Source organism: Mus pahari, chromosome 15, assembly GCF_900095145.1.
Source record: "Mus pahari chromosome 15, PAHARI_EIJ_v1.1, whole genome shotgun sequence".
NCBI lineage: Eukaryota > Metazoa > Chordata > Mammalia > Rodentia > Muridae > Mus > Mus pahari.
The window spans coordinates 41,501,339-41,515,235 of record NC_034604.1 but is presented as its reverse complement, the minus strand read 5'-3'; the positions used below and the strand labels follow the sequence as shown (position 1 = coordinate 41,515,235).

Here is a 13,897-nt window from a genome sequence, read left to right as displayed (position 1 = left end):
ACAACAACGAGCCCAAGGACGCCACACTCCGTTGTGTGTCTTGCTAAAGTCATTAAGTTTGGGATCTGGGCGAAAGAAGCCAGACTGATTTTCAAGTTGTTAGAAAATACAAAAGCCTCTTCTGTTCCACCCTCTAGTTTCAGTGCAGCGTGGCCTGGACTTGGTGATGAGGCGACTTGGGATGTATGTGGGTGGAGGTCCCCTGACAGATCCTCTTAGAAATTTGTTTATGAGTTCACTCCCTCTTTTCGCCCAACTCCAACTTGGGCTAGCTGCAAAAAGATGAGATTCTCTGAAATTCTGCCTGCCCCAGAAGGTGTTGGAGGAGAAACACTGGCCCAGGATGCTACAAAATGAAAGTTATTCCGCTCTACTTTAGGAGAGCCTATAATGTCTCTGGTAAACCCGTTTGCTACCTCATTGAGGGCATTTGTGCCTTCCTGTCTGCCCTTGACATACTGTCTCTTAACTTACCAATCCAGTTCTAGATAGACTTCTAGTTGTAGACTATGTGACTAATTTCTACTGCCTCAGCAGGGTACTACTGGGTAAGAATGATCATATTTGTGTGTATTTTTATTTCTTGTGTGGTCTGGTTAACTGAAGTTTGATGTTTCTAGAAGTTGTAGTTATAGATGTTGGCTACCACCAACCTCCACATCTAGACTTCCATCATTACACACACAGTAGCACAGAGGCACCACAGCCTCGTGTTTCTTTCCAGCTCCTTCCTAAGCCACCTTGAAGAAGTGCTTGCTCCCCGTAGGATAGTCATTTACAGTAATTAAGCATGATCGTATATATAAGTGACTGATCAGTGTTACTGTCAGCCTAGGTCATATTTGCATCATGGTATAATTCTTGCTAACAATAAATAGAGAAATGTTAGGTAACCGGTTACAAATGGGTAGACTGAAAGGCCCTGGAGGATGGACCCCATCCCTTAATGAGCTGTAAGCCCTCATCCCATGTGTCCCTGGTAACACATTAATTTTGTATTGGTGGATGAAGGAAGTATTACAATTGTCCCTCTGTAAGATTTAAGATATTATTATTATGTAAAAGGGAGAGAGGTGGAGGTAACAGGGCTTTGTTGACGCCCATATGTTAAGAAGGTTGTTTCTTCCTGGTTAAAAAAAAAGTATATTTTTATAGATTTTTTTCTTTGATTCCTTTTAATCTGCTCTGATATATGAGTTTTAGTCAAAAGAATGGGATAAGAGTTGTGTCTCTGGCCCTACATAGAGATGTGACCTTATGAATGACAAGAAAAATTCTTATCCAACAGGAGGCTTTCTGGTAAAGAGCAAAGACACGTCATTAGCTTCTCCCTTACGATTAGTATTAATCCATTGTGATATTTAGTAATGCTGGTCATAAGGAAATGACCCCTCAGATAAGGTATCTGCTTTACCGACTTTGGGAAACAGTATAGAACACTCTAAAATGTAGGCTTGCACATTGTCTACCCTTAAGGCTGTTCCGCTTTACTTTTCAAGAAACGCTGTCTCGACACTAAGTCCCATGTGTCACATCTAAATTCTTTCAACAGAAAATACAAAGACTGAGACACTGAGAAGTAAAATTTTGCTGGAGCAAAATTCCAAGGGCCAGTCAGCTTTCCACCTGATGGCTTTCCTGTGACCTTTGGTTTACTGGTGTAGAGTAGATGTCCTGGGCACAACCTTATACCCATAGCAGGATACGCTTAAATTTTCAATCAGTAATTTAACTCTTGAAAATAAAGAGTTTAAGCTTACATGTGCATACACATGTGCACTGCAGGTCAATTAATATCACAAGCTATTGCTTCCTCTAAGGACACACATAGTTTATCAGGTCTGGAATTATTCTAAAATAGCACACAAACTCTCTCAGTAGTAGGTACTAAGATTTTAGTTATTAAAAAAAAAAGATTCTCTTTCACAAATATGGAAGCCAATCTACTGAGCCATTTTATTCAATTATGACTACTTAAAAATACTTACAGAGATAAATAATTTTCTTGTAATGATGCCACATTTTCTCGAATTATAGCTGAATAAGTATTCCATATTGAGTTAAATCTCTTTAGTAAATACTTCTATAAACCACAAAGAAAAGTTACTATTATTTCTGGCACACAACACTGAATCCCAGTGTATTATTATTTATCTGAAAGATATTAATAGAAATAAGACAGACACTTTTTCCGACATGGTCTTTGTTACTAAATATACTTATTTATTTTTAAACTTCTCCAGGGTTAGTGCCTCACACATAAAACCAACCACATGCAGCAGTCTGTAACTAGACCAGTCAAGTGTGAATGTGAGGGAAGTATACTGCCTGCAAACATTAGCAATCTCTGTTATTTGTTACCAGTCCAAATGTATCAGCTGGGAAACATGAGGCTACAAAAGTCAGGCATTCATTAGCCTTACTGAAACTCTCCAGTCAGTACCACTGTCATTTTGTACAGACTTGGCCAAAACTCATCAGCAGAGGCTCCTCCTGTAGGTCAGCCTTCCAACATCCACTTACGCTTTCAACATTACTTTGGATACGAGGAAAAAAGAGGACCTGGACATCACCCTCAGGGTGACCCAGAAACTCACTGGCACTCATCACTCAGGGTATGCTCATGGACCTTGACTGTCCAAAGGTCTGATCTTACTCTGACATCTTTCTTCCAAATCCTATTCAAATCTACTGATGGGAGTTTCCCCTCATATGTTCCCTCACTGATGATGACATGTCACTTTTTCATTCATAAATGCTAATTTCCATCTTTATTTTCTTAACAACCACAGCAGCTTTGAAACTTTTATAATTTTTTTTTTTGGACACATATTTCCCAGGTTGAAATTGCTGATCTCACAGACCTGAATATTAGGGTTATGAACACAGGGTTAGTAAAACACTCTTTTCTTGCCTAAAAAATACATTTGAGAAGTTGTTCCTAATAAATACTATTTTTCTATAAGACAAAATATAATTTATACACCTTCTGAGGTTTTTTGTTTTGTTTTGCTTTGTTTTGTTTCGTTTGGATATATTCTAACTTCACCAAGAATGGAAAACCCTGCCACCCTTCTCCACTCCAAGACCGGGTCTCTGGCTAATGTATTTTCTTCTAAGAATGATCAGTTGTAGCTACAAAGAAATAAATCACCAAACATCTGGAATGAGTAGAGCATTGCTTTTGGAAAGGCCTGTCCCACAGATGCTGGCCAGAACATAGACAGAGGAAAGAAGAATTGATTTAAAAGCCACATAACAAAGCATGAAATTACCTTCAATAGAGGGTATAAAGCATAGTTGTTCACATCATAAATAACTTCCCTGTTTATCAAGTTCACCAAGACTTCAAACCACACCAGGATTTCATCTTCTTCAGCAATGTACTTGGTTAAATCAAGTGCCGTCTCGATCTCAATATAATTGTTTCTGTTTGGATTAAAAAAAAATGCTCAAAAACAACCTGCTAAAGGATTGTCTCTATTCCCAGGTCTGCTCCATTTCTTAATGTTTAACTTCAACAAGACAAGAAAACAAGCCAAGCAGAAGGGTGGCCACGGTCCCCTCATAGCTCTAACAGGGAACCAATGTCGCCAGGCTTCCATGTCCACTTGGTTCATTCAGGCATCTACGTTAGAAGATGTAGAAAACCCAGGCCAAATGCTGAGTAAGAGACTATGAGTGCTTATTATGTGTTCTCACAGCAATATAGATTCCATCCCACAGGTATCCATCGTTAGCATTCCCAGCCTAATGCTCTGCCAGCTGCTGGTGGGCAGAGAAGCCAGCGTAGGACATTGCAGTTGCCTACAGCTAAGAGCCTCAGTGCAAAGTACTGCGTGTACCCAGGAACCTGAGGAGGGCCTCTCAGAAAGGGCGATGACTATGTGAGAGTAAAGTTCCCAAAGCAAAAACAGCAGGAAGACAGGGGAAGTCAGAGAAAACCTCAAGAAAGAAACCCTTGAGAAGAGCACCAACGGCCATGTCTGACTGAAAAGGGAGAGACGGTAGCACAGGACAAAGGAGGAGCACTGGGGAGTACTGGCAAGGCCAACAGGCAGGGCATTCTGTGTCTAGTGAGAGGTGGGGCTAGTAGATCAGGCCATTCTGGATCTGACAAAGAGGCAAAGAGAAGGGGATCGGGTGGTTCGAACCCGAGGAGATAATTGGAAATCAGAATAGAGAGTTAAGATTTCTTGGGAAGTAAATCTAGTTTTTTAAGCACCCAAAATAATGTGAGAGAGTTGATATCTAGGACTTGTATTGTTACAATGTTGAAGTCATGGTGGAACTCAAGGAAAATAAAGGTTGAGAACTAAGACAAAAGGCCAGAAGAGAGATGGTGGAAGCGGCTTAGTATGTAAGTAGTGAACTGGGAAGGTAGGAACTCAGAAGGTATCAGCAAGGACAGACAGATGTGACATGATGAGGGGCGGAGCATGAGACAGGGACAATACGGATGCATCTGAGGCTTCAGGTTTTAGCAATGGGGAGAATAATGGTATATGTCTCACGTGTGCGCACACACACAGAGACAGAGAGAGACAGAGACACACAGAGAGATTGATCAACTAATTATAATTATAATTGACTAATTGATAGCAGGAACAATTAGAGACAAAATTAAAATCTGGTGGTTAAGATAATAAAATGACTACGGATAAACACAAGACAAGGGAGAAAGAGGGAGCGATGCCCATTTAGAACATAACTGAGCACCTTCCCTTTTAGCTCTTTAGCATCTTCCTGAGCCTTGTCCCTAAAACAATCACTTAGATTATAAGATGGAATGAGTCACACAAAGGAAGGAAGAAGACATAAATGTGACTGTTCTTAAGAATGCTCTCAGTGACAGGAAGAATAAAGCCAGAAAAGCAAGTGTTTGTGGAAAAAGTGTCAAGAAGCTAAAAAGATATAGTTCTTGGAGGATATGGCCAGCCATATCCAAGCCATAGTGACTCTAGAGAGGTGTTTCAGACAAGCATTGAGCAACAGGTGTCAGAGGAGACAATCAGTAAAGAAATGATGAATGCTCAACACATATGACAGGCATAAAAAAAAGGCATACTAGGTAATTATATGTGTGTGTATGTGTATACATGTATGTGTGTGTATATGTGTGTATATGTATATACATACATATATGTGTGTGTGTATATATATGTATATATATATATATATATATATATATATATATATATATATATATGAAAACTTAAATCCTGAACATATAATAATATTTCTAGTTTTAGTGGTAAAAGTTTTAATGGTCTATACTAATCCTGTACATACATACAACATTTATAATTCTGCAGTGTATCAAAATGTAACCTTTACCATTATAGCCATCGGCCTTCACCTTTGAGTAACTTCAAAATCCCAGTTTTTATTATTTATATCCAAAAACAATTTATGCTATAAAATTTCTCTAAGAGCATCAAATTTGTCCCTAATCTTGTTTTTATTGTTTGTTTGTTTGTTTTAATTTATATTTTGCTGTCTTACAGCAATCCTCCTGCATCAGACTCCCAGGAGCTGAGTTACAGGTTTGAGCAACCACTCTCCACTTTTGTTCCTAATCTTAATCAGTTAAGGCCTCTGCATAGAGAAGAAGCAATCTGCGACTTTTATAAAGTTCTCAAGACATCCCCTTGAGGGATGCAACCCTGTAGGTGGAACAACAATATGAACTAACCAGTACCCCCTGAGCTTGTGTCTCTAGCTGCATATGTAGCAGAAGATGGCCTAGTCAGCCATCANTGGGAAGAGANGCCCCTTGGTCTTGCAAACTTTATATGACCCAGCACANGGGAAGGCCTGGGCCAAGTAGTGGGAGTGGGTGGGTAGGGGAGCAGGGGCGGGGGTGGGGTATAGGGAACTTTCGGGATAGCATTTGAAATGTAAATAAAGAAAATAATAATAATAAATAACTAAAATACAGTCTAAAAAAAAAAGACATCCCCTTGAACGGTGAGAGTAGGAAAGACACTTACTTAGTCAAGGCGAAAGCGTCGCTCACCAGCTGCAGCCTGTTAATGACAGGAATGGCCTGCAGGAAGAAACTGAAACATGCTCAAGAAAAGAGGAAGATATTTTCAATAGAGCAACTTCAAGACCATCCTAGCCTAAAAACCCATTCCTGAGAAATTGTCTCGTAAGTAAAGAAGTAGTGGCTACTAAAAACCACCCACAATGTATTATCACATATGTGCTTTTGATAAGAGATCCTTCTGGTATCAATTATAATATTTAAACATGGCAAACAGTTGCCAAGATACTCCCCTAAAACATGTCGTGTTAAAAAAAAAAACCAAAAGTTTGCAACTGAGGTTTAAACGCTTCTCCGAGAGAATGGATATACTGAGTGCTATTACAATGTCTTATGGATTTTCAGGAAAATTTTGGCATAGCAGAGAGAAAATAAATTTTATTTAGCACTATTTTTGTAATATTTATTATTAATATAAATACTTAACTAATACTATTTTAAATGGAATCTGCACTCTCAAGATTTCACTAATGGGACCCCATATTCCTGGAGAGGCAAAAGCCAGGCTAAGTCTACAGGCCTCTGTCTGATCATGCCAACACTGACGGCTTACAAACTTTGATCTCAGCTTGGGCCCTCCAAGGCACCTAGAGCCTCTTGTTATCCCCCCAACAGCTCCAGCACCTCCATGTATTTGTTCCAAGGGAAGTTCTCTTCCCAGCACTCCCGTGCACTGGTGCACACCAATTCTAACTCTCCCTTAGCCAATAGTCTCCTTTCATTGTGGCCGTTAGAACGCTGACATTTTCTACATACATTTGAATCACACACAGTTTGTTTCCTTTTTCTCACCAATTGCGCTGCAGAAATAGAGTAGTTAGGTGTTTCAATAAATCAGCCCACAATGATGTCAGGGAATGATTGCCATAATAGTATAACTCGTACCTTTATGGGATACAGAACCACTGGAAGCTACTAAGAATTTAGTTAGTCTGTAAGGCGTTTTAGGAGGAAATATTATAAGCAGCTTTTATTGATTTATTAAAAAATCTCAATAACATATTCTTTTTTTAAAAAAAGATCTATTCATTGTTATATGTAAGTACGCTGTGGCTGTCTTCAGACACACCAGAAGAGGGCATCAAATCTCATTATAGATGGTTGTGAGCCACCATGTGGTTACTGGGATTTGAACTCAGGACCATTCGAAAGAGCAGTCAGTGCTCTTAACCACTGAGCCATCTTTCCAGCTCCCTCAATAACATTTTCTTAAGTTACTGAACATATTCTGAGTGCCTGCATCTGGCCCCCATTAAACATAAGACACCATCTTCCCTTGTCTTCACAGGGGCACTTTAAGGTTAGCCTTAAACCTCAAGGTAAGATTAGTGTATCACAACCATTCTATTAATGAGGAAATTGTAATACTAGTCAAATGCCAGTCTGCAATCACACTTTAGGCAAATGATGAGCTAAACTGTAAGCTTAAGTCTCCTGAACCACAGCCTGGGCAGGTTACTGTGTCTCCAACAGTGAAACTCAGGACAGATTTACTCCAGCCAAGGGAACTGCATCTTCATCGAGTCGTGCAGACTCCTAAGCCAGCATCCCTCTCCACTCATGGATTTGATGATGTCAATCAGCTAAAGTCTGACTGGTTTGACCACCTGGTCAACAGCCCACCGTGCACAGATTTCACCCTCATCTATAGGTTTTTAAAAACCTATAGTGGAAAGTGACAGTGGACTCTTGATGTTGTATAAACTAAATCCATCCCTCTGAGTGAGAAGAATTTATTTTAGGAATAAAAAAATCAATAATTTTTAGCACATAGCATGTACCTACTGTGTGTGAGCTTAGAAACTCCAGGTATATCTTTCCCTACTCAGTTTCTTACACACATGATGAATTCAACAACTACTTTCATTGTAATGTGAAACATGGAACTGAACATTAAAGTAACCTAGGAAAACGTATTCCGGTTCTCATGTCAAAAGGTAAACTTATTTTTGGAAATCAAAAGATATGTTCAGAGATACACATTCAACCAAAATCAGCCCTTCCTAAGAATGAGAATAAAACTGTCATGGGTGGTAGAGAAGGGGCTGATGGGATGGTGGTTCTCCATCAGAAAGCACATACTCCAAATGATAATAGTTGACACTTGATCAGAACACCAAACCCAGCCCATACCTTAGGATCCTTTTCAAGTTGCTGACTTAACTTCTTCCAGCCTAACTCGTCGTAATTAACTCTGTAATATCCAGTCACATTGAAGTTTAAAATCACCCAGTCACTGCCAGAATCTGAAAGTTTCATTCCAGGAAACATCACTATCACAAAACAAACAAACAGAAAGGTTATTAAAAAGATTCATATATATATATATACATATATATGTATATATATATATATACACATATATATGTATATATATATATATATATATATATATATATATATACACATAATATGCTCACACTTCTAAACATTAAGCCAATAAAACAAAAATTAAGATAGCTCTTAAATATATATTGATCTGCCAAATAACTAAATTTTTATGAATAATGACTTTTAATTTGACATGCATCATTAAAGCTCTGTATTCAACATCAGGTTTCCAAAAACGCAACATTTTAACAAAATGTCTATCTCTGTTTTTATACATACATATGAAGATATATATATGCATATAATATGTTCACTTGTAAATAAAAATGTGTGTATTTACTTACTGTTGCTTTTATCTAGCCAGACTAAAGGTTGTGGGATTCCATTCTTCATCCAAAAAATAGGGACAATCCATGTACTACTTTTTTGGAAGAGTAGAAAAGAATTAGCTATTTCCACACACAAGAGTACACACTCAGCCCAAATTAAAGGCATGTAGAAGTAGCAGCCCTCCAAGCCTACGGCGAATCCCAGCGGGCACTCAGGGCTTTGCTGTTGCGGTTACACGCTGCGGTTTCTGCTAGCCCACCTTGCATTGACTCTTTATTCTCACCCCTTCCTCTTGCTGTATCTCACGGGTTGACTTCTTAGAGCATAGACAGCTGCTGAGACTTCCTTCTGACTGAAGCGATAAAGAACCCATTTTACTAAATAACAGCCACCTGGCCTCACTCTGGGTCATTCAAATGCTTCAGGCAGACCCAAAATTGTCCTTGCCCAGAGAGGTGAAGGGTGATTTAAAAAAGGAAAAGCTTGCCAACATTTTAAAATACCTCTCAGCCTCGACCTTTCTCTCCTCCTGAAACCCACTCACAGGCATCAGCCACATTTGTACTGACTGACCATCTGGCTACCTTTCCCTCCCACATGGGTGAACGTGAACTGGATGAATCAGCTGGCTGTAAGGACCGCCATCAGTCTTTAGAAACGACACACAGGGGCTGGAGAGATGGCTCAGTGGTTAAGAGCACTGACTGCTCTTCCTAGAGGTCCTGAGTTCAATTCCTAGCAACCACATGGTGGCTCACAACCATCGGTAGTGGGATCTGATGCTCTCTTCTGGTATGTCTGAAGATAGCTACAGTGTTCTCATATACATAAAATATATAGATAAAATCTTAACAACAAAACAGACACACAGTTCAGGCAATTGTTTTCGTTCATCTTCTAGTTCTCATATCTGGCATCTCTCCTTTAGCTATAAGTCAGCATTCATCTGCATACATAAGATTGCTCATTTCTCAAAGTCTCAGAATGCAATAGAGCCTTAGGTTTCTTTTCCCGGTGGGTTTGAGGAAAGAGTAGGACTGCTTGATTTATTGTCGTTATTGTTTGTGTGTGTGTGTGTGTGTGTGTGTGTGTGTGTGTGTAGAATGTGAGAAGCAGTATACCAGTGGCATGGTCAGAGGACAACTTTGTAGAGTTAGTTCTTCCCTCTTTCTAACTTTAACATGAATTTCGGGAATCAAACTCATGTTATTAAGCTTGGGGGCAAACCCACTGGGCCATCTTGCCAGCCCCTTGAAAATTTTTTGTTGTGTTTGAAAATCATTATTCATGCTGATATCCACCACAGTGAGAGGTAAGAGTCAAAATTCTCTCAACAGGTTGCACATGAACAAAGGAGGGAGGGAAACAGAAGGAGGGAGGAAGGAGAAGGTACGGCAGTGGTACCTACCACTCCTGGCTGCAGTTTTACATGTCCCCAGTCTGTGTTACAGACAATGGAGCTCAGAGAACTTCAATAAGACCCACATACAGTTTGACTTTTGTGGAAGCCAGGATTTGAAACAAGATCCAAAGGCTATCATATTAAAGCTGCAGGTATGGCTGTAAGTAGACAAACATGCATGTGCACCGCACAACGTGCACACATATGCACAGCTCCATCCTTGGGAGTTTGTGCCACCGTGACGTCATCCTCTTGCCTCTCGTCCAGAATCTTGGGTAACCCATTATGTCTGACAGACAACGAGGAACAGAGAGAATTCCAATGCTCTGGGCACTCAGGCGGCACTAAGTCCCAAGGCAGGGGCACGTGTTGGTCCCTAGTTGCAGGCATCTGCCACACACACGCAGGGCCATGCCTTCAGGGAGTCACCCAGGAGGAGGGCGTGTGCCCAGCAAGTGATAGACACCCTCACTGCTGAGTGCTTTTCACCCCACCATTGCTCAACCCCAAGCCCGGTGACGATAGAGGAATGAGGTGACCTACTTGTGGCTTAGAAGGGTCTGATTTTCCACCTTGTCGAGATAAAACGGCTCTTGTTTAACGACGCCCGTAGACACATTTACTGTGATGATAGGAAAGCCACCCCGGTGTGTCCAGCTGTCCATTATGCTTTTTACTGTTGCTGGCAAATGAATTACACTCTGCTCACCTATGGCCTGGTTAAAAAATTCATCACAAGAGAGACGTGGTTTATCAGCAAAACCTCAGGAAGCAGCTGTCTCCCCCAAAGATAAGAAATACTCAGCATCTCCCTGCCGTATATACTAAACCCCAGCGTTTGATATCCAGAACTGTTTATCTCTACAGGGCTTTCCTCTGGTATCTGAGAGGGGATTTTTTTTTTTCAGCACACCTAAAGAATCCACGGATGCTAATGCCCCTTATATAAAATAGGTCGGTATGTACTATGTAAGCCATGTGCAGGAGTCACAAATCATCTATAGATGACTCGCCATACATATTACAGTGCAAATGGTAAGAGAACATATATTTATTACATTATTGTTTGGGGAATAATGGCCCTAGAAAAGACCATATATGTTTAGCATGAACAGACCGTTTTCTATTTCTAATCTGGGATTGGTTGAATACATAGATACAGAACAACAAATACAGCGCACTGACAATATGAATGGTTCTTTATTCAGTCATCTATTTATTCACTAAGCACATATTTATGGACATAATAGCCATCCTCTACTTAGGGCACAGAAGTACAATGAAGACTAAAGAAACCATTCATACCTAAGGGGGTTATTAAAAATAGGGAAAAGTCATGTTCCTGTGATTCAGTCATTCACTTACAGCCCCCTGATCTTGGACTGTATCAGACAGACTGTATTGCTCAGCAAGAAAGTGTCTGAAAGAAGGACAATTACCATTTGAATATGTCTCCACAGATCGTCTTGCTCTGCATTTGAGTAAGAAAATGTCTCCAAATAAGACTGTGAAAACAGGAATTAAGGTTAAAGCGACAGCAGGTCAATGCAATGTGTGTCTGATGCTACTCTGGTAATTCTCTCAGCAACTCACCTTAAGTGCGTTGATAAACAAGTGCTGACTCAGGAAACTAGCAAGCATCCAGGCCATGCACGCCCCCTAGGACACACAAAGCTGCTGTGAGCTGAACAAAATTCAGTATTTACACACGGACACACTGTTTTTATCAACGCTGTCGCATGCTGGGCTTCTGATTGCAATTTGTACTTGAATTTCCTGTTCAGATTAGCCCCAGGTATGCTAATAAAATAGTAGACTATCACTAAGTAGTAAGAGTGGCCAAATGTCCTAGATGTAAAGAGTTGGGGTACACAAAAACTTTTCAATTATGATATTGCATGTAAGAATAACATTCCACAAAACAGAAGTTTGGATCTGGGGAGATGGCTGAGTTGGTAAAGCGCCAAATATCTAATATGAACGAATTAATAATATTTCCTAAGTGAAATCCGACTTTAAGGCATTTTCTGAATCTATTAGTCAATAAAATTAACGTTACTTTAATCCATAGTTTTAAGCATGTAGCACTTTATAGTTCCTGGAATCCATTCTACACAACTCTCTGAATGAGAACAGAAGGCAAGAATGTGCTTCTACCTTCTTGTAAGTATATAAGTCAAAGAGTCTGTTTATTTCGCTTGTTTCTGTGAAATTTTCCACTGCGGTGGACACAGCTCTAGACTCCAGGGCATGATCTTCTCCGAGGATACCGTGTAAGATGGTAAAAAAAAAGATCATATTCTACAAAGAAAAAGATTGAGCCACATTAACTTCCAAGGGTTACAGAAATACAAAATCCAGCATTCCTGAGATAGCTTGTAAAACTCACATTGAAACAGGGAAATAATAATGGAAAATGTATGAACTACAATATTCCTCAAACACCAGAATCCCTTGAGTAACAAAACTGTAGACCATCTTCCTTCCTGGTCTCTATCTTTTATTTTAAATTTTAAGAAGTTCATTACAGAAGAGTGTGACCCCTAAGAGGCACGTATTTCTCATGAAGGTAGATTCCCAGTGTCATCTCTACACAGGGCCAGTCCAATAGATTGTACTGTCAGGTGAATCAGTGGCTCCTTAAAATTGATTGATATTTTTCCGTGCATATTCACAAAAAATTCACAAGTTTATAAGTTGACAAGGATGTGGACATAATAGCTCACAACTGGAAAGGAATCTACAGGCTAGATACAGGTGTCTGCAGCTCATGCGTTCCAAGACAGCGGTTTTCCGAGACAGCGGTTTTCTGAGACAGTGGTTTCCTGCACTGTACTGAGAACTACAGGACTGTCCAAGATACTGGCTTTCCCTTGGACACATGGCAAGAGTGATTTCTTTCTGATGTGAAGCTAGAAAGAAAACTAATTTATGGCCAAGGAGGAGACTGGGATGGGAAAAGAAAAAAACCCAGCAGAGATTAGGAGAGACATTGTACTGACTAGTTTTCTGCACGCTGGTGAGTGGCCAGTCCCTGGAAGCCACATGGAGCCTAAAATCCTGACTGCTTGGAATTCTAAGCTGACTATCTTTGTCACACTACATCAACATCAGGTAAACATTCAAATTCTGCTCTACTTCCACCTGTTAATGTTCCGATCAACTCCAACCTACTCCTAGCTTAAGCTCTGATTATCAATACCATTAATTCGGTTTATAGCTATTTGTCTTGTTACGGTGAAAAACTGTACGGCCAAAAGCAAGGTAAGGAAGAATGTGTTTGCTTTGGTGTGTGGTTCCAGAGTGTATCTCATCATAGCGGAGACATCCTAGCAGCAGGAGCTGGCTACATATCCTGTTCAGAGGGAGTGCAAGGATGAGTCTTTCCTTCCACCTTTATGAGGTGGCTTCTGGAAACCAGGTTGTCAGGCTCACACAGCAAGTGCATTTACCTTCTAACCCACACGCCACACCAGCCACCTGCCATACCAGCCACCTGCCACACCAGCCACCTGCCACCTGCCACTCCAGTCACCTGCCATCTGCCTCATCAACCACCTGCCACCTGCCACACCAACCACCTGCCACACCAACCTCCTTCCACCTGCCACACCAGCCACCTGCCACACCAACCACCTGCCACCTGCCACACCAGCCACCTGCCACACCAGCCACCTGCCACCTGCCTCATCAACCACATGCCATACCAGCCACCTGACACACCAGCCACCTGCCATCTGCCTCATCAACCACATGCCATACCAGCCACCTGACACACCAGCCAC

At 40.6% G+C, this 13,897-nt stretch overlaps 1 protein-coding gene across 1 annotated transcript in view; it reads right to left on the bottom strand.

Annotated features, from left to right (window-relative positions):
- The window catches only part of Lvrn (laeverin), a 51,535-nt gene that overhangs the window by 11,942 nt on the left and 25,696 nt on the right, over positions 1–13,897 (bottom strand). The window contains exons 7-15 of the mRNA XM_021214998.1: positions 12,270–12,413; positions 11,706–11,771; positions 11,552–11,617; positions 10,656–10,828; positions 8,725–8,801; positions 8,183–8,322; positions 5,994–6,049; positions 3,276–3,429; positions 1,989–2,083 (exon numbers count right to left, since the gene is read on the bottom strand). Coding sequence (XP_021070657.1) covers positions 1,989–2,083; positions 3,276–3,429; positions 5,994–6,049; positions 8,183–8,322; positions 8,725–8,801; positions 10,656–10,828; positions 11,552–11,617; positions 11,706–11,771; positions 12,270–12,413 — 971 coding nt within the window. The remainder of the gene's footprint in view (positions 1–1,988; positions 2,084–3,275; positions 3,430–5,993; positions 6,050–8,182; positions 8,323–8,724; positions 8,802–10,655; positions 10,829–11,551; positions 11,618–11,705; positions 11,772–12,269; positions 12,414–13,897) is intronic.